The sequence below is a fragment of the Melanerpes formicivorus genome, unplaced genomic scaffold, assembly GCF_026170545.1.
Source record: "Melanerpes formicivorus ecotype bairdi unplaced genomic scaffold, bMelFor1.0.p_v2 SCAF_4, whole genome shotgun sequence".
Taxonomy (NCBI): domain Eukaryota; kingdom Metazoa; phylum Chordata; class Aves; order Piciformes; family Picidae; genus Melanerpes; species Melanerpes formicivorus.
In genome coordinates, this window is record NW_027142356.1 from 24,267,654 (window position 1) to 24,295,604 (window position 27,951).

Genomic DNA, 27,951 nt, shown 5'->3' on the forward strand with positions numbered 1-27,951 from the left:
GCTTTGACCTTACAGCTCTAGCTCAGTATTTCTTTATATCAAGACCTTCCTGTGTACTGTAGAAGATGAGGTACCCATAACATGTCTAGGGAAGTGGCTGGGAAAGCCAGGCTGGGTTGCTGGAAATAAGTTCCCTGGTTCCCTGGAAATAAGTTAATTACTGTATGTTCCCAGTTCACTTTCCTTTGCTTCCACTGCTCCTCCATATACTTTTTTTTTTCACTCCAGGGGTCTCTATGTGCCTTTCTGTGTTACACTAAATATTCCTAGTGCCTCTGTAACAAAATTTCCACTGCATTTCAGTGAATGCCAGTATAAACTGGAGATTTGTGTTGTGCTTCTTGGGACTTCTGTAGTGTCCCACCAAAATCTATGCTGAGTATTCAAGAACATAACATTTTCTTAAGCAGTTTGAATTTGACTAATCAGTGGAAACTAGGAGGAATACAATGAAAATGCTGTTGTATGTTCTGATCCGTTTCATCCTTCACATCAGTATCCCTTATTTCATGCATGTGTTGTCCAAAAACTGGATTCTTTCACCCACCAGTCAACAGCCAGTATACCTACAGAGCTGAGATGCTGATTTATTAACAAAGTTGTGCAAGTTTGGATGCTAGGGGTTGCCCACCCCTCCCCAAAATGCCCCATGCATTATGTACAATTTCTTATCACCAAACTACTTAATTAGTTTACAGCTTCTTTGCATTCAATTAAAGCAACCCTATCTACAAAACTGTGAAGACATGCTCTTGAGAGGGGTGGTCTTGTAGGTGAGTGGTTTCTCAGCTCATGGCAGGGAGTAGTGTGTTTTAGTATTACATGTTAATGAGCAAAGTTCACTCATTAGGAACATAAGTTGCAACAGGTTTACATCTTCACAGTTTACTGATAAATGCTTCTTTGGCTGACAAGAAGTCCTTGCTTCTTTAAGTCTGATCATCTGTGATGTCCTTGATGTCTTCTTGCAGCAATTTGTTTTACTTTGATGTGAACTTCCAGTGCTGGCTAGGCGTCATCAGTCTGTCGGCTACTCTTCGAGGACATGGTTCCTAGCAAGGCACACGTTGTATATTCAAAGTGAATAGCTTTGTACCATAACCCCCCCGATTAATGGTCCTCCTTAAAGAAGACCAGTGTAATATATTTAACTCTAACTTAAACAGCATCACTATAACCTAGGCATTCACTTGAGCAGTTTCATTTGCACACCAATTACATCCCTCTAGTGAGAAAATGTGGGAGAAGGGGCAGGGTGGGTGGCTGTTCCTGGGGGGAAGCCGAAAGGATCCGTGAAGCAGATGATGGAAGAGAAAGAGGTGTGAGAATGGAAGCACAAGGCTCTTGGATGTTGATGTATTTCCGAAGAGGGCATTTCACTTGCCGCTTGACGTCACCCAGCTGGGTCAGAGTTTGGCACCGTTGGACTCTCGGACGTCGGGGATCCTGGGCTCGCTGCCGCGGCACCCGCCAAGTTTCGGTTTTCGTTTCCCCGCCGGGGCGGGGCCTTTCCGGCCCTGCCCTTGTGTTGTCCCAGCTGCTACCGAGCTGTAGAGCGGCCGGCGAGCGGGGAATGGCGGCGGGACGGCGGCGGCAGCGGCGGCGGCGGGGCCAGGAGAGCAAGCAAGGCACGGAAGGTACTGACCGGCGGAAGCGGATCAGTCGGGAGGGCGGCAGGAGCTGCTAGAGCCCTGCCGGGGATGGGAGTCCCCTGGCCGAGAGCGGACCCGCCCCCGGAGCCGTGCACATCTCTCTCGGCGGTGAGACCTTGCGGGACCCTCCGCGCGTGGGCGGGCAGAGATCCGTGGAGGAGATGCTGTCGAAGTCGTACGAAGTTGCCGCGCTGCCTCTCGGGGACAGCGAGGCACTGCAGGAGATGCTTAAAATTGTCCCACTGTTCTGCCATCCGGAAAGGCTGGAACGAGGGAGAACCTGCGTAAGCAGGACATGGACTCGTTGGAGTGGGTCAGGAGAAGGACCACGAAGCTGGGACACCTTCTCTATAAGGGCAGGCTGAGAGAACTGGAGTCGTTTAGCCTAGAGGAGGGAGAACGCTCTGGGGACACCTTACAGTAGCCTTCCAGTACCTCAGGGACCTACAGGAAAAATGGGGAGGGCCACTATCAAGAAGTGTAGTGATGGGTCAAGGGGTTATGGTTTTAAACTGAGAGATGGTTGGTTTAGGTTAGATACGAGGAAGAAATTCTTTACTGAGAGGGTGGTAAAACACTGGAACAGGTTTCCTGGAGAAGCTTTGGATGCTTCTTCCCTGGAAGTGTTCAAGGCCAGGTTGGATCACACTTTGAACAGCCTGGTCTAGTGGAAGTGTCCCTGCTCATGGCAGTGAGGAGTGGAACTAGATGATCTTCAAGGTCTCTTCCAACCTAAACCATCATATAATTCTATACTGGCGAATAGATAAGACTTCTCCTCCCTGATTACATATTGTGCTTAAGCTGGGGAGATGTGAGACAGGTGGACAGTGAGTCTCCAGAGGTGTTAGGTAAATCAGAGAAGGCTTTGCTGATGACCACCCTTCATGCTTGGGCATCCTGGCTCTCAGACACTTTTGCTGCGCAGTAGGGTCACATGAGTAAATGTGCAGATCTGACGCCTCACAGTCAGGAAAGAATCTGCAACCCCTCAGCTGCAGACAAGAAAGGACTTCCTTCTGCTGAAAACAGGCAATGTGTGCATTTTCAATTATTGTTTCTCCAGTGTCTTGTAAAAACATCTGACTTAAGGCATCTCATCCACAAGGCTGTGACAAATCTGGGGCAGTCAGATACCTCAGGAAGTGCTTTATCTCCTGAGGACACTCTCCACAGCTGGGCAAAAGTAACAGGGTATGCTTCTGGTGAGATTTTGCTGATTGTCTGAGGAGCTGGTGGCACAGCAGCCTAAGAGATGGAGAAGTGCCTTTTAGTGGTAGCCAGGAAAGTCATCTGGTGTGAAACCAGGCAATGGGTGAGACTCTGAAATACTAAGGTTCCCAAGAAAACAAGTCATACACGCTTGTCACGCATTTTCCTGAGGAGGAGAAGCTCCTGGTGAAAACATTAGCACACAGAGATCTTAGGGAGGGGGCCAAGATGGTTAAGATGCCTGTTTTCTTAGTGTAGCTGTATCTGTTCTGCAGGGCACACACAGCTGGAGAGGAATCAGATGCAATGCTCAAACCACAGTGAAACACATAAGCTTGTTCTTTTCCCTGATGGGAAGGTTTCTGAACATTGGATTAGAGATCCAGCTGTCAGGTCTACAACAAGGTAAGAAGCTTTCATGGGGTGGAAGTATGGATGATAACTGGTAAAGAAGTGCAATCTGAACCCTCGGTTTCCCAAAGCAGAATCTCAGGCATAGAATCTCACAAAAATAAATAATATAATGATACAGCAGCAGGGTTAGCTTGAGCTGGTTGTCTTGCAAGAGGGACCTTTTACTAAGAAATGCCTGTGAACGTATACCGTTAAAGACTATGCATCCACCCTCCATGCAGGCTGCACACACCTCTCATGTGCCCTTTGGTCCAATGGTGATTCTGGTCTGAGATCCTCCTGATACCTTTGGACTCATTGCTTTCCTTCAGTAACTGCAGGCTATTATCTTGACTAGTTGCAGCTACTGGTCATGGTTGTAGCCTTGAAGCCCTCCAGAACTCTTGATTTAAACTTGTTCTGGAGGCCCTATTTTTGACTAAGTAAGTACAGTTCAGTAAACTCTAGTGCAAATGTACAGCTTGCAGCCTAAGGGTTCAGAGCTGTTGGAGTGAGTGCAGAGGAGGGCCACAAGGATGACCCTAAGGCTGGAACACCTCTGCTATGAGGATAGGCTGAGGGAGCTGGGGTTGATCAGCCTGGAGAAGAGAAGCCTCCAGGGGGACCTTAGAACTGCCTTCCAATACCTGAAGAGATGCTACAGGAAGGCTGGAGAGGGACTTTACATGAGGGTGTCTAGAGACAGGATAAGGGAGAATGGCTTAAAGCTGAGGATCCAGTTTTAGACTGGATCTTAGGAAGAAGTTCTTCAGTATGAGGGTGGTGAGACCCTGGAATAGGTTGCCCAGGAAGGTTGCAGATGCCTTCTTTCTGGGGGTGTTCAAGGCCAAGTTGTATGAAGCCTTGAACACCCTGAGTCTAGTTGAGAAGCATCCCTGTCCATGGTGGAGAGGCTGGAGTAGATGATCTCTTCCCTTCCAATCTGAGCCATTCTTTGATTCTATGATTCAGCAAATCCAGCTACTCAGGCTAAGTAAAGCTAAGCAAGCAGCATTCTAAAGCACAAGACATTATAACTCTTAAGTGATTAATTCTATTTAAACCATACTTGCTTAAGTGAAACAACTACTATTTCTTAACAGTCAAAGTCAGAAAATGCTTTTCCTAAAGGTAACATCAAAAGACTAAGGCACGTTTCTGTTGTAGAGGCAGAACTGGAACACATACATTTCTGGTCCCTAAAATTTTGTCTTCTTTTTTCAACCCAGCAAGAAGTGCACTGGTTTTGAGGCTAATACCAAGACCTAAGCTGCTTGGGATGCACAGGAGACTGCTTTCTCTCAAACTTAGTAAGGATAGGTACCACCTATTAGAGTAATGCACATGACTTACAAACCACAGGTGGCTTGGAAAAAGTGCAGATGAAAGACCCAAGCACATCTGCTGGTTAAGTTATGCCATGGGCTGAGCCTGATTCTCTTCCAGCCTGCTGTGGTGCAAACCACAGTCAAATGAGCTAGCCCAGCAGGCTACCATGATAAGACCAGGGTGAATCAACTTACAGGTGACCTATGTTTTTCTACATCACAATTCCTGCTAAATATGCTAGAAGGGCAACAAGGCTGGTGAGAGGCCTTGAACACAAGCCCTATGAGGAGAAGCTGAGGGAGCTGGGATTGTTTAGCCTGGAGAAGAGGAGGCTCAGGGGTGACCTCATTGTCCTCTACAACTACCTGAGGGGTGGTTCTGGCCGGGAAGGGGTTGGCCTCTTCTCCCAGGCAACCAGCACCAGAACAAGGGGACACAGTCTCAAGCTGTGCCAGGGGAGGTTTAGGTGAGGAGAAAGTTCTTCACCGAGCGAGTCATTCGTCATTGGAACGGGTTGCCCAGGGAGGTGGTTGAGTCATCGACCCTGGAGGTGTTCAAGAGGAGATTGGACGTGGCACTTGGTGCCATGGTCTAGTCATGGGGTCTGTGTTGATAGGTTGGACTCAATGATCCTCGAGGTCCTTTCCAACCTAAGTTATACTGTGATACTGTGATAACTTGGCAAGCAGAACATCTTTGGTTTGTCTCATGGTACAGCATCTATCTATTTTGACTCACCTCTTCTCCTTATCTTTGTAGGCTGGTGAAAGAACTAGAAACCCAAGATATTGTACAAATAGCATGTGGGAACTACCACTCCATGGCGCTGTCCAGAGGTAGCCTTTTCCGAGCACATTTCTCCTCCAAAAGCAGTCACACTATGGTAGGCTTGCTTTCAAAAGGGAGTGAGCTCCTCCCAGCGGCTTGTGACACTGTTAAAGAGTAGTAAGTCATGGGTGGGGAACAAAGTGTGCTGGTTCTCAGCACTGCCCTTTCCTCCCAGCACCTAGGGATCTGTAGCTCTGTCTCTCTATAGTTCCAGAGCACTACCCCTCTGCAAAGGTGTGCTGTGGAGAGCAGATGTGGCCACCTGTGGTGCAGTCACCAGAACTGCCCATTCTTAAGATGAAGTACTTTTATGGTTGAGAACTTCTTGCAAGTACAGCTTTAGAGATGGAAATACCTTGCCTTTGTTCTTGCTGGGCTGAGTCACACTGGCAACCTGAGACTGACCAAAAGGGGTCTGAAGCAAAGAGGGAGATTTGGTTGCTTGTGATGGTTTCACCTTGCAGCACCCTAAAACCAGCACCAATGTTGGTCCCATTGACAAAGTGCAAAGGCGCAAGGGAAGCAGTGAGACTGAGCTGTTTTCTTTCGTTCTCTCTGTGAAGGTGGTGTGATCTTCACCTGGGGCAAGAACACCCACGGACAGCTTGGACTGGGGAGTCAAACCCCATTCAGCTCCCAGCCACGGGTGGTGAAAACACTACAGGGCGTCCCACATGCTCAAATTGCTGCTGGAGGATCTCACAGTATCACTGTATCACTATCTGGAGCTGTATACTCCTGGGGAAAGAATGAGTTTGGACAGCTGGGACTTGGAGATACAAACGGTAAGGAAGGACAGCAGTAGGAAGATGTTTTTGTGGTCAGTGAGCTTACTGCAGACATAGGAGTAGCTCTGGACTGTCAAATCCCTTTGGAGCAGCAGTAGACAGTAAAGTCTTTTGAGGAAAGTATACCTGGATAATTTGTTTGTTTCTGAGCTATAGTATCTTGACCAGGAAAGGCATGCAGGGACAAGGGACTTAGGGGTCTTATTTCTTTTTTTATGTGGCCAGCTGGATATCATGAGCTCTTAAAACTATGTATCTCAGAGGTCTCTTTCCTCTCCTATTCTTGCTCCAGGCAGTCTTGTATGAAAGAAATTGATTTTGTACATTATTGCCGCCTTTAATTCTCTGTAAACAAAGGTGAAAGAAGAATTAAAAACACCTGTTGTCTTGAGACATAGAAGGTTAGAGCAGAGTTGCCCTAGCCAGACAGAATCTGAAGTCAGCAGGATCTGAATGAGTCCACACCCTTGAGAATCAGACATTTTGAACCCAAGTACCTTTTGGCAGGCAGATGTGAAATCACTGCATTTTGTTTCAGATCAAATGTAAATGAAAAGAAAGTACTATGAAAAAGAGAGAAGATTATGAGAAGAGAATGTGATATAGCATTATACTAAACCAAGTAGTAAATACATTAATTCCTATAAGAGAGAAAAGTGCTAACTCCCCTTATTTTCATTTTCTAAATCTTTCTTTGTGTGAGACTCTCTGGTACTCTTTCCCCTTAGCAACATTATTTTCTCTTCAGACAGGGACTGCCCGACATATGTTGGAGCCTTAGAGCACTGGAAGACTGTGTTTATCTCATGTGGGGCAGATCATACTGCAGTTCTCTCTAAGGTGAGTCTGAAATGGAAAGTCAACATCTGAGGCCTCCCCCTGGGAGAAAAGCTGTGCCACTAAGAGTCAGCATGGAAAACTGGGAAGGCAATGCTTGCTTCTGTCCAAGTCTGAAGATGATCCCCAAGGAATGCTGACTGAGCTATTGGTGACACTGCCCTTTTCTCACAATCCCATCACCTGCATGCAAACTTTTGCAAAGAGATGGTGAATGGGAAGCCTGGAGCAAAGATTTCCAGTTCAACTTTTTGAAGCTGTTTTGGGGTTTTGTAGCATATCAGGGACTTCAGAAAAAGTGAATGATAGCTAATTCACTAGGGTAAAATTCTTAAACCACAGGGAATTATCTCAGGAATTAAATTGCTTGTCTCAGAAGCTAAATGATTTGGGTGTTACAGTGTATGATTAGGCTTGATGCACAGTGAACTCTACCTGTGTTAGAATCAGGGATGTTCTGAATCAAGTCCCATAGTGTGTCTTGATGGCTTTCACTTTTGGTGGTGGCCGTTTGAATACTGTTAATGCTTCCATAATCCTATTGTTTCCTTCTTTGTCTTCAAGGAGGGGCTGGTGTGCACCTTTGGAGCAGGAGGGGCTGGCCAGCTTGGTCACAACTCCACCCGGAATGAACTCACACCTCGTGTGGTGGCTGAGCTGTGGGGAGCAAGAGTTTCGCAGGTTGCCTGTGGCAGGTGGGAAAATACCAGTAACATGCCTTCTAAGATCAGGGTGCTAGGGAGAAACACCCTGTGTCCCAGTAGGTCAGCACTCTCAGAATACTGTCCAGTCTTCAAGTGTAAGCTGCTCTCCTGCCACAGCCACAGAAAGCAGAACCCTCAGCCCATGCAGAGGGAGCAGGCTGCTAAAAATATCAAAAGCCCTTGTGTTGTGGGTTTTTTTTGTTTGGTTGGTTGGTTTGGTTTTTTTTTTCTTTTTGAAGAACTGAGAGGTGTAATGGGTTCTGAAAGACAAAGACCATTAAAAGTCTGAATTGGGAAAGCTGCAGGGTTCCTGCACTTTGACAAACTGGTGAGGGCTTAGAAAGAACTGAAGAATGGTGGTAATTATCTAGTTTCATTTTGCCTTTCTCAAACAGCACCATAAAAGTCTCCTGTTAACTTTCCTGGGCTATGTATCAGGCTCTGCAGCACAGAAGTTGCACTTGTAAAAATGGAAGAACATGAAGCTATCAAGCATGAGACTGGTTTTGAATGTGGCACGAGTGTAAATTAGAGGACAGTGTAGGAAATTCGAGTCTGTCTTTTCCTTTATTGTTGAATGTTTATACATTCCTAGAATGGTTTAGTTTGGAGGCAGACCTTAAAGGTCATCTAGTTACAATTCCACTTCCATGGGCAAGGACACCTTCCACTAGACCAGGTTCTCAAGGCCTCATCAAATCTGGTCTTGAATACTTCCAGGGACAGGGCATCCACAGCCTTCCTGGACTTCCTATCTATGACCTCCCTTAAAGGAAGGGTCCTAAGACTTTGGTTAAAGGGATTCTGTAGCTGGACCATCAGGTCTTAAAGACAAGCCTCAGCTATCCACTCTGAAAATACATCTGTACGTTGTATTCTGATTAGCCCAGTGATATTATCTTATTATGACTGTTTTTCTGCACAGACAGTACACCCTGGCCTATGTCCCCTCCTTGGAGAAAGTCTATTTTTTCGGTTCTGACGAAGGACATCTGGGAGATAAGGGAAAAACTAATCAGTTAATACCACTTCCTGTCAATGCACCAGTGAGCACCGGAAAATGCTGCCAGGGTAATGAGCATTGCAGATGTGTACCATCTGTATTTGTTTCTTCCAAGGAGATGCTTGCTTTCTTGATTTCATATTTACATGGAGAGGCTAACAATATGTCACATGCTTGCTTAGTCATCCAAAGCTGCTTGATTTATCATTGTGGGCAATGGCCACATAGCTGCTGTCTGTGTAAAGGTTGATTCTATCTGAGGGATTTGGTTGTTTACTATTCCACATCTGTGCAGTGAGCTCTCTGAAGATACTAGTTGTCTCTCCAAATATTCATTTGAGGGCTTTTTATATTATTTAACAGGAGGAAAAAAGTCAGAAAAGGTGATTGAACTTACTGCTGAAGGAAACCCAACTATTGTCCTTCGCAAGAAGAGAAAGGTGTGTGCGTATTGGACCGTGGCTTCTAACTTTACTGTTTTTCACATTACTGCTGGAAATAGTGGAATTTTCCATCCTGCTTTTAGTGCTCCAAGTTCATACACTTCTCTTGAAGCTCTTGCTGTGCTTACCCAGAAACTAACTTGTATTGCAATTATGTATCTGTTCTGTGGCTAGTGCATCTGGATCACGTTGGGTGACTATTAATTTCTTCATACCTACACTGAAATCTCCTTGTAATGATTGCCTTGAAAACAGAATTTCATCTGCTGGACCTGTAATCTTGTCAATATTTTCATGCATTTTACCTAGATTTTGAATAGAATTGCCACTCTGCAGGATGAAATGAATGTGTGGCTTTCTGATCCCAGTTTGCAACACTGGAAGACTATAAAAACGTAAGTCAAAAACCTGCTGGGTCTGGTTTTTTTTTTGTTTGTTTCCTTAATATGTGATCTTCTCAGCTGAAACAGAGTCTTCTACCAGCACTTCTTAGTTAGGTTTTGCACAGCAAAAAGTGGTGTTGTTCAGCAACTGTCCTTTGGTAACCTTTTTGCAGGAACAGAGCTGCCTGGCTTTGGAAACCTGTTTTCTTGCACAGAATGGTTGTTAAGTAGATGAAAAGCTCACAATTTAAATCAGTGAAATATTTGCTCTGCAGACAGGCCTTGTGCAAAAATCACAATTCACAGTACCCAGACTGGGACATTTTGTGTCAGCATTTAACAACTAGTGATCTCTTCTTTAGTTACCCATTTCAAAAGCAGTAAGTATGTATTACTGTGGGAAGCTTTTCACTTATGGATGAGAATTCAGATTATGTAGTCTTATGTTCTTCAGGTCTTACGTGGGAGTCTATTTTCTTTGGACAAGCCTGACTCCAACTGCTGATTTTGAGCATTTAAAAATCTTGCCTAATTTGGATCTATGTATTTCCCTGACAACTTCTGGTATGGTTTGGATTGTATGGAAAGCAGTTGTTGATATGGTGAGAGTGTTCTTTCCACATCTCAAAAGGAAGGGACTGACAGGAAACTGCTCAATAAAATAGCTGTTTTCATAAGAATAGAACTAGGAATGTAATTCATAGTATCATAGTATCAGTCAGGGTTGGAAGGGACCACAAGGATCATCTAGTTCCAACCCCCCTGCCATGGGCAGGGACATCCCACACTAGATCAGGCTGGCCAGAGCCTCATCTAGCCTGCTCTTAAACACCCCCAGGGATGGGGCCTCACCCACCTCTCTGGACAACCCATTCCAGGGCTTCACCACTCTCATGGTGAAGAACCTCCTTCTCACATCCATTCTAACATCTCTTCAGATACTGAGAATACAGCTTTCATGTAGCAGTAAATGGATCCCTTGATGAATTTTCCCTCAGTGTGCCACAAAGGTCCTGTCCATAGAGGATTTCCTTTTCCCTCCTATGCTGCAGTGGTGGTTTTTTGGTTGGTTGGTTTGGTTGGTTTGGTTTGGTTTTTTTTTCCTCACAACAACAAAAAAATCAGTTGATGTCCCAACCTGCCAGGAAAAGACATCTCCATTCTAACACCCAATAGCATGTATTACAGACTGGCATGAGGTACTTTCACAAGGGCCGGGAGAGCAGAGGTGGCTTGTCAAAGGTCAGTAACTCCTCAGCCACAGCGTCTTCTACAATGCTTTTGGTGTGGTGGCGCCAAGAAAAGTTTTGTGCGGTCAAGTGCAGACACACTTGTACACATGGTTTTTGTTCTCTTCAGAGTTAAAATCCTGACGTTCCTACTCATGTTGACTTTGGTTTGTTTTTTACTATCAGGAATATTAGACTAATCTTTTCATCTGAGGCGTGCATCAATGGAAGCTTCTTGGAGAAAAGGTAGTATGCACTGACTTAGACATAATAGAATGTATTGGGCTGCATGTTAACTGACAAGAAAGTGCTATTTTAGCCCATGCATGGAGAGGAGATTAATTGTATCTAAATTTGGAAGATGCAGTCTGTATTTCTCAAAGCCCAAGTTAAAATTGATTTTTTTATCCCCCACGTCCTACTGAAATTTGATTTAGCAGCCCACACTCTAGCAGATCATCCCATAGTGACATTTGACAGATGATGATAATCCCTTTAGGCAATATTACAGCTCCTGAAGGATCCATAATAACTCTTCCCAGCAGTGAAGTGCAAGTGGTTTTAGGGTGACATACAGGAGCCTACCATTAACCTTGCACAGCTACACAAAACAAAAAGGACAGAACATTAATCAAGTCACTCCATAGTGGGAGTATCTTCATAGAACAGATGAAATTATACCCACTGGAGTCAGATGAACTTTTCAAGTATTTTCTGATGTTATGATGCTTCACTGTTCAGTTAGTAAAACCCCCCACCCCCCACCAAGCTTCTCACATAATTTGGTGTTCTTTTGTTTCCCTTTGTGATAGAGACAAACATTTCAAAACTTCCAAAGAGGTTTCAGGTGTAGACATGTCACAAGTGCAAGATTTTTATAAGGAGATCAGCAAAATGCCAGAAGTGTTGCAGCAGGTAAGAGTTCGGTACAAAGATTCTTGCTGCACAGATACTGAGGAGCTCTGGATTCATAAATGAAACTTGGGAATTTTGGGGCAGCCTAATTCATAGATGATTTTGGCAAAACATAATTTCATTTTTAACCCTTGTTTTGTTTTTGTTTTACTCTAAAGGTGCTCAAGGAAATTGAGAAGTTACTGCCATCATTGTCATCCTCTCCCACCTCGCCTGAAAATTTCAGAGTCTACTTGATCTTGCCTTTCCTTCTGCAGGGAGAGGATGACAGCTCTTACTGTTCACTCAGGCTGCTAGCACAAGCCATCATGAAACTACAGCCCAAGGCCCAGCAAACTCTTGGTAGGGTTTTATGATAATAGAACTGAATGCTTTAACTGCTTGGTCATTTTTGGCTGCAGAGCAGGAATCGCTGATGCAATTTGGTCCAGAGTTCAGTGTGCAAGAAATGCTTTTGGTAGGAGTAAAAACATGGTGACTATCCTGGGGGTTATTAATTTTTGCAGTGCAAAGGTAAGGTTTTGTTTGGGGTTTGGTTTTTTTTTTTTTGAGGGTGAGGTGGTGGGGTGATGCTAATTCCTTTGACGAAGAAAGAATGTGGCTTCAGTCACAAATTACAGTTATTTGCATGTTACCTGCAACAAATATTTCACTAGCTGTTTTCTTTACAGAATGCCTGTGGTCAAGTCTAGAAACATCCTTTTTCAAGCAGCTGGTCATTCTATATCAGAGGGTTTCCCAGAAAATCTTGTCTCAGTTTTTGAGGGAAATCATACAGCGTCAAAGAAACCCCTTCGACCTGCACGCTCCTGAAACAGCGATTCTGCAGACACTGCAGATCCTTTACCAGGTGATACAGACTTTGGATTGTGACTGGGTAGGATGTATTGATATGAATTTAAATCCTTTGTAGTTGTAGATTTTTCTGAGTTTCCTTCTTACAAGGGAACATGGGGCCTTTGTCATTTTATGTTCCGTTAGGAATCTCTTTGGCTCTACACCAGCTCTTGTGTTGCGCCTGGCTGACACTCTATAGAAATAAAGGGCTGAGGCATGTTATAGCCACTGGGGGTTTGTTTTCAGTGGTGTGAGGACTGCATGCACTGGATGCAGTGGCCATTACAGAAGCCTGCCCATTCCCCTTGCTGCTGCTGAGATCCCTCACCCCAGTAACTGCTGACAGCGTTTAAACAACCACCCACCTTCTTGGCACATCATGGCTGCCACAGTAATGCTGTGCAATGCTTTAAGAGCCTGTTACCTGAGAAATCTTCTGGGACAATAGGATTAGAGCATCTTTAGCTTCAAGGGAAGGGAGAGGGCAATAACTATGTTCTTGTTGACAACCATGCTTTCTCCTGCTGAGATGTTCAAAGTTTAGGGAAGTCAAGTGCTCCAGCGTGCACTTGTATAAGTATGAATTAGAGAGAGTTTTTAAGTTTTGTTCAGGATTGAATGTCCTTTTGGCTGAGAATACAGATTTGGGCCTTAAAGTTTATTTATGAATCTGCATTTATCTTGGTAAATAAACTCAAAAGTGCAGCAGGCCTACTCTACCATCATTTGGAGCTTTACATGTTACACTATTTAGAGCTTTATGTGTTTGGTGCCTCCCTCAAAATCATATCTTTCTCAGGCACCATATATGAACCTGAATAGAGAACTTTGGATTCTCCTGCAACATGAAAGACTAAAAATGAAGCATACTTTTCCTGATGGAATCCTGCTAAGGGATATTGATTGTAAATTGCTTTGCTGCTATTTTATACATGGCTTTCACACTGTTGAGAGCTGTGCTACTCATAGCACTTCTGTCCTTTGACTTCTGTGCAGGATCTCAGAGCTCTTTCTGCAGAAAGCCTAGTTACTACTTAGTCCTGTCCTGGCACAGAGATGCTTAGCTCATGAGATCTGCTGATACTCCTTTTAATTTTGGTGCCATGGGTTAGTTGTTTGGGTGGGTTGGATTGGTTGATGGGTTGGACGCGATGATCTTGAAGGTCTCTTCCATCCTGGTTTATTCTATGTATTCTAATTTCGTATCAATGCAGGTGAACTCCAGAACTGGTTTCAGAGTACAAGAAAACAACTTCCATGTGCCTCAAGTGAAAGTGTTTGTACGATATTATTGTCTCTTTAGTGCCCAAAATGTAAGTATAAATCTTACCAGCAGTATAAACCAGGCATTTTCTATTTCATTTAAATGAGTTTGTATATATGGAAGTCAACTCTAGGCTCTAGCCCAGTACATTTTGAAGACAATGCATTTTCCCTAGTCCTCCAGCTGTTCCAAATTATGCAAGCCATTTACCATTCTGCTATTTTATCAGCTACAATAGTGCCTTTCCTGAGAAGACCCCTGCTTCTGGGAGTCAGAGCTGTCCTCCAGCATCTTAAGCAGCTCTATTTGCTTTGAACTGGTGATCAGTGTGAAAGAGCACCATGAGGAATGATTGTTACACTTCTTGTTACTCTGGATTTTATTATGTTTACTTAACAGAAATATTGTGGAGTCTCTTTAGAACTTTTATGTAGAAACCCTTTGAAGCATTTAGATTTACTTACACCTAGAACTAGAGCCATGGTAACAAAAAACAATCAGGGAAATGGTTTGTTTCTTCATGACATGAAGGAGTGAAAATGCAATCAGTGTCACAAGAAACAGCTTGAAATGGAAGCATGGATACTAGATGCTTTCTTAGGCAAAAAAATGGCAGTTTTCTGGCAGTTTGGCTGGAATTTGCTGGACAATTGCCCAATTCTTCCATAAGCTTTTGTTTGCTAATGTACCTATTTTGTATCAATTAAACAGAGCAGAAGAGGTTTGTGAAACACTATAAAATCAAAAGCCAAATAGGACATTAGCTGAAGTTGCTGCCTTGTCACACTGGATATGTAACACTTTGAATTATTTTGTATATCAGTATCTACTTGTGGTATTATAGTTCATAAATAAAACATTTTTAGCAGTGTCCTATAATCTGGATAGGCAAATTATGGAAGATGCTATTAAAATCACTATCTTTATTTTACTCTTGGGGCACTGTAACACAAAGTGTCTGCCTGCACAGGTAGTTCAGATGCCTCTCAGTCAGTGTGTTCCTACTCACAGAAGTGTTTAGAAGCTGCATTCAGAAAGTGTGCCTCTGTTGGTGGCTCCCTCAGCCAGAGTTTTTCCTTACCCTTTGTATATGTTCCATTAGATGCAATATGTTGCCTGAGTCTGAGATTGGGCATGACCACACCTAAGCTCCTACAGGTGTTTGGGAAGCAACTGAACCTTGTGACTCAACAGGAGGGTTTCCCTTTTTATATATCTGGTCTTTGTGCAAATCATTCTACCTCAACTCTAACTCGGTTTTCCTTTGTATGTTTCTTCTGTGTAGTAGGAAAGAGTGAGCCTTGCCAGCAAACTTTGAGTTTCAAGTTTACAACATCATATTAAAATCACTCTTCCAAATACCTTTGGTGGTGATTCTTTAAGTGACCTAAATCACTCATTCTGCCACAATTTGGCAGGATTCTAAATCAGGATTTGCAGCATCACATGCACAACAAAGGCATATTTCAGAGATAGAGGAGCTTGACAAGGGTATAGACTGTCACTTCGGTCTGCACATGCACCCCTGAACTCTGGTTTTGCAAATCAACACATCTTTTTCTTTCTTGGCATTTCAGGTGTCCCAGTGGAAGCTGACCAAATATCCATTCATATTTGACATGAAAGACAAGACCAACATTCATAACATAGAATGCACTGCTTTGTCCATCCATTGTGTAATGGTGGGTATTTCCTGCACTGTAGAGCAGAAATGCTGGCTTTTACCAGTCAGAAGACATTACCTTTTGCAAGACATCTGGACCTGCTTAAATAATGCATCGACCCAGGAATTCAAGAAGATGTTAAAGGTAAGGCACCAAACTGTATTGTTGTCTTTGACTACACTGCTGCAGCATGTTCCTCAGTGTTACTGACACATTGGTAGAAGGGGTTCAGTAGTCACCCAGCATACGACAAAAGAAGCACTCATCAAATTGTTATAAAACAAGTTCCACAGGGGCTGCAGAGTGAATCTGGAGAGCAGTATCTTTCATGTGAGGTAGCCATCAAGCTTTGTTGGCACAAGTTAAATGCAAGTGGCAGTGCTATTTACTGTGTAGTTGCTTTAGGGTAACATAATAGGATTGCTCAGGAAACTAGTACTTGGCCAAGTGTTACTACTACTGCTAGACTGACTTTTAAAAAGACTCTAGGCTAGTTTGGCTGTATGTGAAAAAGGCAGTGCCTGGGAGCCAACCTTTGAGGCCAGCCAGAGCCATAGCCACAAAAGCTGTTTCTCTCATGGAGATGCTGTCCGAAGGGAAAAAAAAGGAGACTGCTAGCAAGAGATGGAAAGTTCAATGTAGTGCTGCTGTCTCCATGTGCCTTTAGCCTGTGGTTCCCACACAAACCCCAAAGTTCTGTATTTTCTTTAGGTATCACCCTGCCCTGCAAAAGCCATTAGATGGCTTATGTGAGAACCTGTACAGAGCAGACCTCAGCTCAAGGACCATGTGTTGTATCAGTCACTAACACAAAGGCCATCAAAAGTCTGGCATCATGTATGTACTGTAGTAAATACTGACTTCACTGTCCTGTTACCCTGTTCTGATTCTTTCCAAGTAAGCCTGAGCCTTCTTGCCAGCTGGAGCTGTCAAAGCTTTTCATTCCCCCTTCCTTACTACACCAACTGAAAAAAGGTATTTATTTAGAGAGAATAGGGCTTGTGCACTGTATTGTCCTCTAGAGCTAAACCTTCTCTCCACTGATTGTACAAGGAGCCCTGACAAACAGCTGCATTTGGCTAGTGAGCCTTTTAATATAACTGTGTATCACAGCATTACTTGCCCAGTAACAGTGTGAACACTTTGATTACTTTATTAGTATCCCACCAAAAAGCACTGAAGAATACAAGGAAGCAGCTACTGGACAGACAGACATGGGTATCATACATGTAAAATTCTTCATTTTACCCAAGCTTTATTATTACACTTCAACCTAATTCATTTGATGTTCTTCTGACAGTGAGACAAATACATTTCAATAGACATTTCAACCAGTTCAAAACAAAAACCACAGGCTGTAATTCAAAGAGAAATTCATATTGCTGACTTGTCAATGCTTGTTATTTAAGATCAGTTACTTCAGTCAGGGTACAGTTCTTCCTCGTGAAAACAATCACCTCACACAGATTTTCATTAGTGCCACTACAAACACACAGCATTCTTGGAGGGAGGTGCTAAAAGGAATACATACTCGTCGTTATTCCTCCTCTTAATCTGCCTTAGCAGGCTGCTGCAGATGACTTCATACAGTTCCTGATACTACCAGGGAAATGACAGTCACTAGTGCCAGAAGGGAACACTCAAGTCAACTGCAACACCTGATGAGATTAAATAAATTGTGTTGCTTTAGGCAAGCCCAGAGGTTAGTGAATGCATCACACTAGTTGTGCCGAAAAAGCTTAATTCCCATCCAGGTCCACAGGTGGAAGAATACGTAAACTGGTATCGTAACTGGAAGGAGGAGGCTGTAGAAACATAAGCTGTTTGTGCTGGTGCAGCCCTGTGGGAAGGTTTCATCAACACTGGCTGAGTAGAACAAGCCTGCTAAGGACAGGAGAGGAACAAGTACAGTCAGTGTGGGCAGGGAGGGGAGCATGCCTCCTCCAGCCATCTCCTCCCAGGTCACTGCTGTGACTGGTGGATACTCAGGGCTGCTTCGAGTCCTCGGCTGGGGGCTTCTTCTTAGTCGTCCTGGCTGCCTCCGGGACCATGTTCGGAATGCCGTCGATGATGGGGTACGCGATGCCTAACTCGTCGTTAACGAGCTCGTTGGTAGCTTCTTCGTACCTGGCCAGGCAAGTCGGGGACAAAAACCCAAAGCAAGCAAACAAACAAACAAACCAAAACCCAAGGAGGAGTGAATAACCAGGGTTCGCCCTTTGCTAGTCCTCCTCGCTCGCTTCGGGGCAGTAGCAAGCCAGGGGCGGGCAGCGAGAGCTGCCTTCCCTCCCGCACCCGGCCCTCACCTCAGCGGCCGCTTGGAGAGCGGACACACCAGGAAGCCCAGCAGCGACGGTTCCAGCGGCTGCGGCTGCGGCCGCGCTGATTCCGGGCCCTGCCCCGGCGTCTGCCCTCCGCCGCCACTCGCCGCTCTTCGCAACACGGCCCCCACGCCGCGCAGCATGACCGCTCCCCCGCGGCCCGCCGCGCCCCGCGCCGCTTCCGGCGGGCGCTTCCAGCCGCCCGGGCTGCGCCGCCGCGCTCGCACAGTGGTTCCGCTCCCCTCCTCTCTGCCGCGGTGCCGGTGTCCGTGTCCCCGGCGTTATGGATATTCCGGATTTCGCAGGTGGCATTCGTGGGCGAGGAAGGAATGGACCATGGCGGGTTGGTGAAGGAGCTCTTCAGCGTCGCCGCCAGGACCCTCTGCCATCCCGACACCGGAGCCTTCCGCCGCGTCGGCTCTGGTCTGGCTTGGTTCCCCAGCCAGGTAGGGGGCTGACCCCGGGGGCGGGGAGCTGGGGAGTCTGCTCCCCGAAAAAGGCGCTCATAGCTTTTAAAATTGTGTTCGTTTTTAACCAGGCCTCGAGTTCAAAGGAGAACTTTTTCCAGATCGGGACGCTGTGCGGAATGGCCCTGTATAACATGTGCATGGCTCCCTTCCCCTTCCCCACCGCTCTCTACAAAAAGCTGCTGGGCCTGGCGCCCACCTTGGAGGACCTGGAAGAGCTGTCGCCAGGCGCAGGCCGGTATGAGCCAGGCACGGGCCGAGCTTCTGCTGAGAAAATACGGCTGGGGCGGGTCTGGTAGCCTGAGGATGTGCATGGAGATCCCTGCCACGGCCATATGCTGGGTACCCGTGGCAGCTACGTTTGCCGTGGCAGAGCTGAAAAAACCCACACATTCCTGAAGTGGGCCTTGTCAAGGCCTCAAACAGCAGCTGTCATCACCAAAATAAAAAGCCAGACCCCACAGCTTAGAAGGCATCTGATTTCTGCTCCGCATGATATCTTATGTCCATGCTGTGAATACACCTGAAAATACTTTGAGCTGTAGTTTGGACATGGAAAGCTAAGCACCCAATTAGTAATGTTGTTTCTTTCTCTGAGTTACTAATTGCCAGTTTCCACAATGCTATTATGCATAAGCACAGTATTACCATATGCTATAGTTGTGTCACATATGTTGGGAAAGGATATTACAGGCAGATATGGCAGGGAGAAGTGCTGCTGCCACCAGCATAAAGCTTCTAGGCCCCTGAAGTCCAGATGAGAAGATGAGAACCCCTTCTCACAAGCCAGTGACTCCCTTGAGGTGCAAGAGTCCTCAGTGGATTGAAACAATAGGTTGCCTGCAATACTTTGAGAAGCGATGCATCCCAAACCAATTTTCCCAGATCATCCCCACTGGTGCACACTTCCTCACTAGATGATGTCTGGAAGAATAAGGCTGTGGTCCAAGCACACTTGCTACTGAACTTCGTTTAAAATTATCCCCACAGGGTATGGGGATGAACTTCCCTGCAATCCTTCACAGTGAAGGATTTGCCCTCAGCTCATGGCAGGAACAGATCATAAGTGTGTAGGTCAGATTAGGGCCATATATGAAGGCTCTCTCTAAGTGTTCTCTATGTATATGCATTTAAATACTGCATATCAAAGGATAGGTTTTGGTGGAATCTGCAAGTGCATTGTATAGTCCCATTTCTTCTCCCTCTTGTCCCCTTTGTTTTTTGAAAGGAATCTTCAGAGAATTTTGGATGAAGAATGTGATGAGATCTTTGAAAACCTGAGCATGAACTTCATGGTAAGCCATTATTGTGCCATTCAGACATGCCATGTGACGAGAACGGAGACAGGGACGACAGCACTCAATATGAGTGATAGTAATCATCCAACTTTATTGTTCCACACTTCATTATTTATAGTCTTATCTTATGCATAGTTAATTCTATTCTAATTTAACACATACTATTGGTTTCTCTCTAAAAGGTTACATCATTGTTTTCACAACTCTGGAATTTCTTCTGCTCGGTCTAATTGCTCTTTTTCCCAGATCTCGCCTCCTCCTTATCTTGCTTGCCTCCCTTCTCAGGGGCAGCTGGACTTCAGCATACCAGGCAATCAACACTTTCCCACATCTCCTACTCCACTGCTATATTATCACCAGAGAATTCTTCAAGGCCTGAATTGCACAGGTGTTCCTGGGACCCATGTCCCCTCTTGCTCAAAACAAACCCCAACAGCCATGTGTGTACTCAGGCGAGGCTGCAAATGATGCAACTTGTCTGTAAATTCAAACTAGTAAGACTGCTATGTCAGGCCCTGCAGAAATAAAGAATGATGTAGCACACGTGTATCTGTCATGTATAGATACACACATGCAATGTTTTCATTTATATGCATAGATTATAGAAGAAGGAGATTCCATGGTTACCGTTGAACTTAAAGCACATGGTGCCAACATTCCTGTCACTAGGGATAACAGGTCAGTTTTCTTTTTCTTATCCTGTTCTCTTCTTACAAGTGTATGAAATACTGTATCTGTACCCATCACTACATACCCTTAGAAAATACTGCACATCAGCATCGTGCCCTCAGTCTTGGTCCAGCAGGTTGTTCACTTTCGATTCTTGCTGTATGTGCTGCTTATGTGCCAGACATTGGCAGCTTGTGCAAGCTGTGGGTGAGGGGATTGATCCTTGGACATCCTGGCATCTGCATATACAGAGATGCCTAGGCTTAACAAGGAAATTCCTAATAAATGTGTAAAATACCTGTGAACAAGATTTTCAGGGAAACAGACAACTTCTGGGGGAAACCCAGCTATAGGTACACCTCTGTAAGGCTTTTTTTCAATGGGCAAAATATTTCCTGCTTAGTTGTTTGTATGGGATTTATCTGGTATATAACAGAGATGGAACAGTCTATCAATAAGGTACTGTGTCAATATTAACACAAGGGACACAGAAAAATTCTGTGGCCTGAGTTATGCAGATAATCTGAGAACCCATAAAAATGTATGAAAGAGCTATTTAGGAAGCTTGAAGTATAGAGGTTACATTGAGTTGATCGTACAAGTACAGTATCACTAAAAAAATCTCTACTGATCAGCAGCCATGCAATTTTTTATTTGGATTTCAGGGTAATTCTTGGGCATTCAGTTGGAGTTTTGCTGAATTTACACTCAATTTGAGTCTGCTAGGTTCCGTCTTAATAATGTGGTATCATAGTATCACAGTATCATTCAGGGTTGGAAGGGACCACAAGGATCATCTAGTTCCAACCCCCCTGCCATGGGCAGGGACACCCCACACTAGATCAGCCTGGCCAGAGCCTCATCCAGCCTGGTCTTAAACACCTTCAGGGACGGGGCCTCGACCACCTCCCTGAACAACCCATTCCAGGGTTTCACCACTCTCATGGTGAAGAACCTCCTCCTCACATCTAGCCTGAATCTCCCCACCTCCAGCTTCATTCCATTCCCCCTAGTCCTGTCACTACCTGAGATCCTGAGAAGTCCTTCCCCAGCCTTCCTGTAGGCCCCCTTCAGATACTGGTGTCTGATAGGATTTCATTGCAGTGTTGACATGAAGTACAAACAACCTGAATCCATGTTGGCCAGTATGGTAATCCTCCTAACTTACTCACTGAATAATGGCCAGCGATGCCTGCTCTCAGTAAAGACTCTAGACTAACACAAGTCATACAGAATAAAGGAATAAGGAATAAAGTTGTCAATAATTATCTTTTTTTAAAAAATGCATCTCTTGAATGAATTATTTCAAAATATCTTTGCAGGAAAGAATTTGTTGACTTGTATATGAATTATGTGTTCAATGAGTCGATACGGAAGCCATTTGAGGACTTTATGCAAGGGTTTTTAAGAGGCTGCCCAGGCAGAAAGTGGAAGATGTTTCTCCCTGCAGAGCTCCAGACTGTTCTCCAGGGATGCACAAAATTTGACTGGCATTTGCTGGAAAAGGTATTGGATACCAGCACAGTACACTTCTGCTATATCTGCTGAGCATAAACTCCTGACCTTTTATTGAATGCACAAGTCATGGATAGAAAAATGGAAGCTCAAGGGACTTTCTCTTATTTTGCTTTGTGGTGTTGTTTTGAGTCTGTTTCTAATCTACATTTTTTAGCCTGGAGAAGAGGAGGCTCAGAGGAGGCCTTATTGCTCTCTACAACTACCTGAAGGGAGGTTGTAGCCAGGTGGGGGTTGGTCTCTTCTCCCAGGCAACCAGCACCAGAACAAGAGGACACAGTCTCAAGCTGCACCAGGGGAGGTTTAGGCTGGATGTTGGGAAGAAGTTCTTCATAGAAAGAGTGATTGGCCATTGGAATGGGCTGCCCGGGGAGGTGGTGGAGTCACCATCACTGGGGGTGTTTAGGAAGAGACTGGATGGGGCGCTTGGTTGCATGGTTTAGTTGATTAGATAGCGTTGGATGACAGGTTGGATCTCAAGCGTCTCTTCCAACCTGGTCTGGTCTATTCTATTCTGTTCTGTTCTATTCTGTTCTGTTCTGTTCTACATTGTGTAGAAGAGTGAAGGGGACTAAAAACCAAGTCATAGCTCAAGGATTGTCTAATGAATCTTTGAAAAACAAATGAATAAGCAGATTCTAAAGGTTAAGAGGATCTGAATATCTGTGAACAGGATTATAAAATTTGTTGAATAGAATATTGTTGCTTTCAGTAAAAATGTAAATAGTATCAACTGGCCTGATTTACTTTTATCTCTTTGTCAGAATGTGAACTACATCTGTTATGGAAAGTTAGATCAAACCATCAGGAATTTTTGGACTGTGTTTCACAAACTCCCAGAAGAAAAAAAGAAGTTGTTTCTTGGTAATGTATCAGGCATTCTGAACATTTCATAGCCCTTTTCCCTCCCTCACAACACACATCATCCTCCGATAATGTTGTTTTGTGGTTGGTTTCTTTTAATTTGCTAATTTGGTTTTTGTTTTTCTTCTTTCCTTCCTTCAGCTTTTTTGTCAGGATCCGATCGAATCCCTGGCTATGGGCAGGAAAATTTTACCTTTCATATCAAAGATCCTCAAGTAGCAAATCCAGATGAGGTCTGTATTAAGGCCCATACCTGCAGTCGCGTTTTGTTCCTCCCCCGATATAGCACAAAAAGAATACTCAAGAAAGAGTTGCTCTATGCCATAGAGCATAGTGAAAGTTTTGGCTTGGCCTGACTCTTGATCAAGAGCACTTTAAAACAAAAATAAGAAAACAAGTCTTTCTTTCACTTGTTATATTGTTCTCTTAATAATTCCAATGTATTGGTTTCTACCCTGCCTTATTTTCATTGCACTTCAGAAACACTTGGGTGTGTGTAATCACTGAGACTTTATATTAGTTATAAAAAAATGAGCTTAGACCAGGTACCTGATTGTTAGATTATAAAGTTAGGAAAGATGAATCCTATTTAACACACTTCCAAGAAGCAAGCTGGTGATCGAGTGTATTTGCATATATGCACACCCTGTTTGCACTGTGCCAGTCTTGTTGGTGAGCGTTCAGCAGCAGGGCTTTTGTAATTTGTACATCACCAAACATGAAGCCAGGATATGATAAGCTTGCAGGAGGAAGCTAGGCTAAAGTTTTCATCTGTATTAGTAAAGGGTTCTCTTGGGGCACAGCTAACGCTAAGGAGACATGTTCCTGCAAACTGAATTGAAGGAGCAGTCTGCTCATCTTCATATGACCTTTGACTAATCTGAGAGAAGTTCTTAAGATGAGGATTTGATCATTTCTAGACTTTGTCAAAAGTTGTATTTGTGAAGCATTAATGGACTTTTTATTATTTAGTGTGATAGCACTGTGGTATTTATCATGGGTTTTTTATATCTTCTAAGGAGACATTTGCCAATTAAATCAAAATTTTAGGCTTGTAGAACAGCTCTGCCTACAGAATCCTGTGGACATGAGCCTTGCAGGGCTGCTGGAAGCTTGCTGTCAAAACAGTGCATAGCACTGGTAGGATATTGACAGTATTAGGCAGAATGTAAAGGTAGGATGTGTATTTTTCTGTATATTTTGATGTAGGTAAAAGAGAGAGAGAAACCCCAATAATTTTCCAGCAGTCTTCTCTTTGGTGTGTTCAATGTGTCAGTGGACCAACATATGTAAAGAAGATGTATTACTGTGTTCAATTAAATGATTGATTAAATTCACACACCTGTAGTTGTGTTCTTCCCTCATTATGCAGCTGCCTATGTGTAACTGTGTTCTCTGTCTTTGTTGATGTGGGGAGCCACTCTTGAGAGAAGTCACAGGATGATGTAACTGTGTTTCAAATGGAAGTATTGCATGGGCCAAACAAGTCCAGGTCTTTCACATTTGGTGCAGAATTGCTTTAGATGAATGTAAAAAATTGCAAGTGAGAAGGCAGGAATTTTTAATTCCTCTTCTGTCTTGACTCTGTGCTGAGTGTCACATGCACACCCTCTTGCACCAGGGAGGCTTCCTCTGTGAAGTGCCAGTAAACGATGTAAGCTTACTTTGAAAGGGCGTGTTAGCCTAGTGCTTTTTGTGTCTTTAGGAAAGTAAACGCTTCCTCGGAAAGACAGGGGTGTTATTTATGGATGTCCAGCTCAGTAAAAAGGACATTGTTACATATTAAGAAAAGGAAAGCTTTCTTTTAAGTTATAGTATAGTAATTAGTCAAGAAGAACTTCCAGCACTTGCTTGAAGCCCCAGGGCAGTAGAGGACAGCAGGTGGCACAGCAGTGGCAATAGAGGGGAGCTAGTGCCTCAGAGGATGTCAGCTGCCCTCCAAGAGCAGCGAGGGAACACATGGCCTGCACAAAGCTAAGCCCTGTCTGTCTCACCTGCCTGTGGCAGACAGGATACCACAGGGGTGCTTGCATTCCTCTGGGAAAGGTACCACCCTGATGCAGGTGTATTTTTCTGTGAAGAGGGAACTGTCAGAAGCCCATAGCTGTTGTCCCTGTTGAGATTAAGTGTCCCAATCCCATGTCTGGTTGATGCTGCCACACCATCACGGCTCTCTTGTCTTGGCATCCTAGCCTGCTGTGCTTCACCAGCCTGCTCCTGACTGCTTGTTTCCTTTTTTTATGCTTTTCTAAGCCTCTGTCAGGGCTTGGAAATTCACAGTGATCTATGCTGTGCAAGTGCATGAAATACGTATTCTGTTTGGCGTTTAAAATAACTGATTTAGAGATTACATGATAATAGGTTTATTTAGAGCCTGGAAGACTTTCCTTTTCATCATGTATGATGCAACATCACATGGGAGCTTAAAACCCAGAGTAACTTTCAAGGCTATTTTTAATTTGTCCTCAAATAAGCCCTGCTTCCATTAAAAAATGAAAGAAAACAACAGCCAAAACCTTGGGAGTGCACAGGGTTGAGTGCTCCTCTCTCATCTTCTGAAATGAATTTGATCATCAAGCTGTGTCTACATTTTCTCAAGCAGTGCTCATTATAAAATACGAAGAGTGAGTGAGCCTCACACTCAGCCAGGAGTTTTAAAGGATTTACACAAGCAGCGAAAGTCTGTTGAACCTGCAGTAGGAATCCTTTTTTTAGACCACTTGTCTGATCTGAACATCACCTCTGAAGAAGTGCAAGAGCCTGGCAGAGCAGCTCATGTAACCAGGGTGAGTCTGGGGTGACCAGGAAACTCCAGCAGCTTCTAAGCCATGAGAAACAAAGCCTGGTGAAACGCGTTGGGAGTGATCTGTGTGCCAAATTTGCTGCAGAGAGGACACCACACAGATATATTGTATCTGTGAGAGGTAGCAGGACCTCGCATTGGCTGGCTAACCCCAGCTGAGCCCCTGGGAAAAGCTCTTCCCTAACATAGGAGGGGCCAAAAAAAGAAAAGGACAGAAGAGTTCATTGCTTCTGGAGCAGCTCAGAGACATCACTGACCACATGAAAGGATTTTTCCTACCCTCAACAGCGTTCTGGCCCAGATGCTTGTGGCCCAAGCAGCAGCCTCCTGTGGTGGCATGCTCTGCGGCTTGTGTTCTACGCCTCTTCAGCCTGCCGTGTTGGCTGACAACAGGCAGGACTGGCTAAGCATAAAGCATCACTACCACTGCACAGCCCCAGGAAAGGTTTGTGCCCATGGGAGCAGAACACTACCAATGGCACCCGATGAAGGATTCTGGGAGAAAACACCTACTGGCAGAGGGTTCATAGGGCAGGTGAAAGCTGCCACCCTGTCTTCCTTTGTAGAGATAACTCTAATGAATAATAACTTACTTTACCACAACATTCAGGAGTTCTCACCACATGCTTGCCTTCCTGGACTGCTGTTCAGCTGCTTGTGGGAGGAGAGAAGCTGCTTTGGAAATCAGGATGAGCTACACATTTTGACATCTCTGAATGACCTAACCCATCAAGGAAATGGTGGGCCTTAGCCAGCAGGGAGAGGTGGACTCCAGCCTGACCACATCCAGGGGAGGAAGACCCATGGTGCGGTGAAACCTGGGCTCTTTCCAAGGAATCTGCAGTGGTAGCAACCTTCAGAGGGCGCTGTGCACACTGGAGTGCAGGGACACCAGCTGGCTTTATTTTGGTGTCTTCATTTACAATGTTACCCATTTATCAAGGAGCAGCCTTGAAAGTTCTCCATGAAAATGAAATGTAGCCAGCTGGAAAATGGCTTAAGCAAGAAAATCCAGTTCCTTTGGACAAAACCGCAGGCTTTGCTCCCTCATCTACTTCTTTTCATTCTTTTATATCTTCTTTCCCCTCACTTGATTATTGAATCAGAAACAGAGGAAACCGAGTGCAAAGGCAAACACCGATTAATTTCCAAAGGTATTTAGACGATGAATAAAAACAAGCAGGAAATATTTTTTTCCTCTACGCTCTTAGTAATTCTAGAAGCTACTTGTAACACTGGTTAAGTAACAGCTATTATATCACAGGTGTGATTTTACACTAGAGAGTAGCTTTTTTTTTTTCCTTTTTAATGCTAAACAGGCATGGTCTGTGCAAACACAGGTGAGTTGTTATCTGATAGGTGACACACGGCATGCGAAGTGCACAAATACTGCAGGCTACTGGAGATGCAGCGTCCGGGAAATGAGTACTGCAGGCACCAGACTTGCTTTAGGGAACCTCTTCTCCCCACCCTGAGTCCTTGCAAAGATCTCTTTGTGGTTTGCTCAAATATTGACAGTCGTTTTGATGGACTGAGCAGGATCCAGCCTGTGCATTGCTCTTGTGGGGTGTGGAGTCTTTTTCTAATGGGTGGCATTGAAATCTGAAAAGGAGTACTTGGGAGTTACATAATTGCCTGCTTATTGGCCTCATCCCTCCCTCCCCACTTTCTTCCAGGTACTTTAACCACAAATATTTTCTTGAGGCTGAAACTCTGTATAAAATGTACGAGCTCTGAAACAAACAAGCTTGCCTAAAGGCAATGGAAAAGGGGGGGGGGGGGGGGGGGAGAGGGTAAAGGAAATGCCTTTTGTTATTAATAAGTGATATTACATGATTAACAAAACAAAGTTTTCCCCTGATACATTCATTTAGGATAGCTTAAATTCTAGAGTATTTGCAAACGCCTAACTTCGCCCCTTGGTTTCTGTTGTCCTTAGCGCAGCCCTTGACCTGCTCAGCCCGAGGCTGCCTGCCCGGGGCGTGGCGTGCAGCCCAGGATGGCCACCCCCAGCGCCCGGTCTTTGGCAGCAGCCGCAGCTCCCCGGGGACATTCCGCCCTCGGCGGGGACGCGCGCACGCGGCTGACACGTGCACGGAGCTCTGACCTCACGTAGCCCTCTGGCTTCAGGGACAGGGGATTTACGCAACGGATCTTCCTGGGGCATGAGGCGGGAACGGCATCGCAGCACGCCTAGAAGTGTCGCTCCCGCTCCGTGAAGGAGTCCGGGGCACGACCAGGCGCCAAAGGGCCTCAGAGCCCATACTGCCGGCTGGTCCCTTCGTTTTTTATCGCTGCTTCCGCCAGGCCGGCCAGGCAACTCCTTCGCACCAGCAGCCGGGCCTGGCCCGGTCTGAGCCAGCCACGGCAGCAGACCGCGCAGTCGACGGCAGCGCTAAGCAGCCCGTCACGCTGCGTCAGGCCAGGCCCTCTGGCGGCATCGGGAACTGTTCGGGGCCTACCCACACCCGCCCCATGGGTCAGGGGGGAAGCAGCAGGAGCCCGCAGCAGCCGCCAATAGCCGCCGCAGGTA

The 27,951-nt window shown here is 45.0% G+C and overlaps 3 protein-coding genes across 6 annotated transcripts; 1 reads left to right on the top strand and 2 right to left on the bottom strand.

Moving 5' to 3' along the window:
* The first annotated feature begins 1,573 nt into the window (after positions 1 to 1,573).
* On the top strand, positions 1,574 to 25,137 carry LOC137440778 (probable E3 ubiquitin-protein ligase HERC4). Of its 4 annotated transcripts, none has more exons than XM_068137347.1 (22): positions 1,574 to 1,637; positions 3,140 to 3,269; positions 5,346 to 5,422; positions 5,978 to 6,199; positions 6,951 to 7,042; positions 7,604 to 7,734; positions 8,669 to 8,814; positions 9,110 to 9,186; positions 9,499 to 9,584; positions 10,988 to 11,047; positions 11,614 to 11,716; positions 11,875 to 12,058; positions 12,388 to 12,593; positions 13,768 to 13,866; positions 15,395 to 15,625; positions 18,108 to 18,248; positions 18,341 to 18,507; positions 19,498 to 19,564; positions 20,166 to 20,245; positions 21,559 to 21,742; positions 22,516 to 22,615; positions 22,757 to 25,137. In XM_068137347.1, exons 1-22 carry the CDS (start codon positions 1,574 to 1,576, stop codon positions 22,969 to 22,971), a joined length of 2,862 nt encoding a protein of 953 aa, XP_067993448.1. In that variant the 3' UTR covers positions 22,972 to 25,137. The 4 variants fall into 4 exon arrangements, with proteins under 4 accessions (XP_067993448.1, XP_067993449.1, XP_067993451.1 ...); XM_068137348.1 differs by having other exon boundaries at positions 12,388 to 12,566; positions 22,757 to 25,136; XM_068137349.1 differs by lacking the exon at positions 1,574 to 1,637 and adding an exon at positions 1,730 to 1,760.
* On the bottom strand, positions 16,701 to 17,516 carry PIGY (phosphatidylinositol glycan anchor biosynthesis class Y). The gene has a single exon (XM_068137354.1). The coding sequence runs from the start codon at positions 17,430 to 17,432 to the stop codon at positions 17,202 to 17,204; it is 231 nt and encodes a 76-aa protein (XP_067993455.1). The 5' UTR covers positions 17,433 to 17,516; the 3' UTR covers positions 16,701 to 17,201.
* Positions 17,467 to 17,960, bottom strand: PYURF (PIGY upstream open reading frame). Its single transcript, XM_068137352.1, has 2 exons — positions 17,788 to 17,960; positions 17,467 to 17,608 (listed from the first exon to the last, which is right to left on the bottom strand). The coding sequence occupies exons 1-2, from the start codon at positions 17,943 to 17,945 to the stop codon at positions 17,467 to 17,469; spliced, it is 300 nt and encodes a 99-aa protein (XP_067993453.1). The 5' UTR covers positions 17,946 to 17,960.
* Positions 25,138 to 27,951: the final 2,814 nt, after the last annotated feature.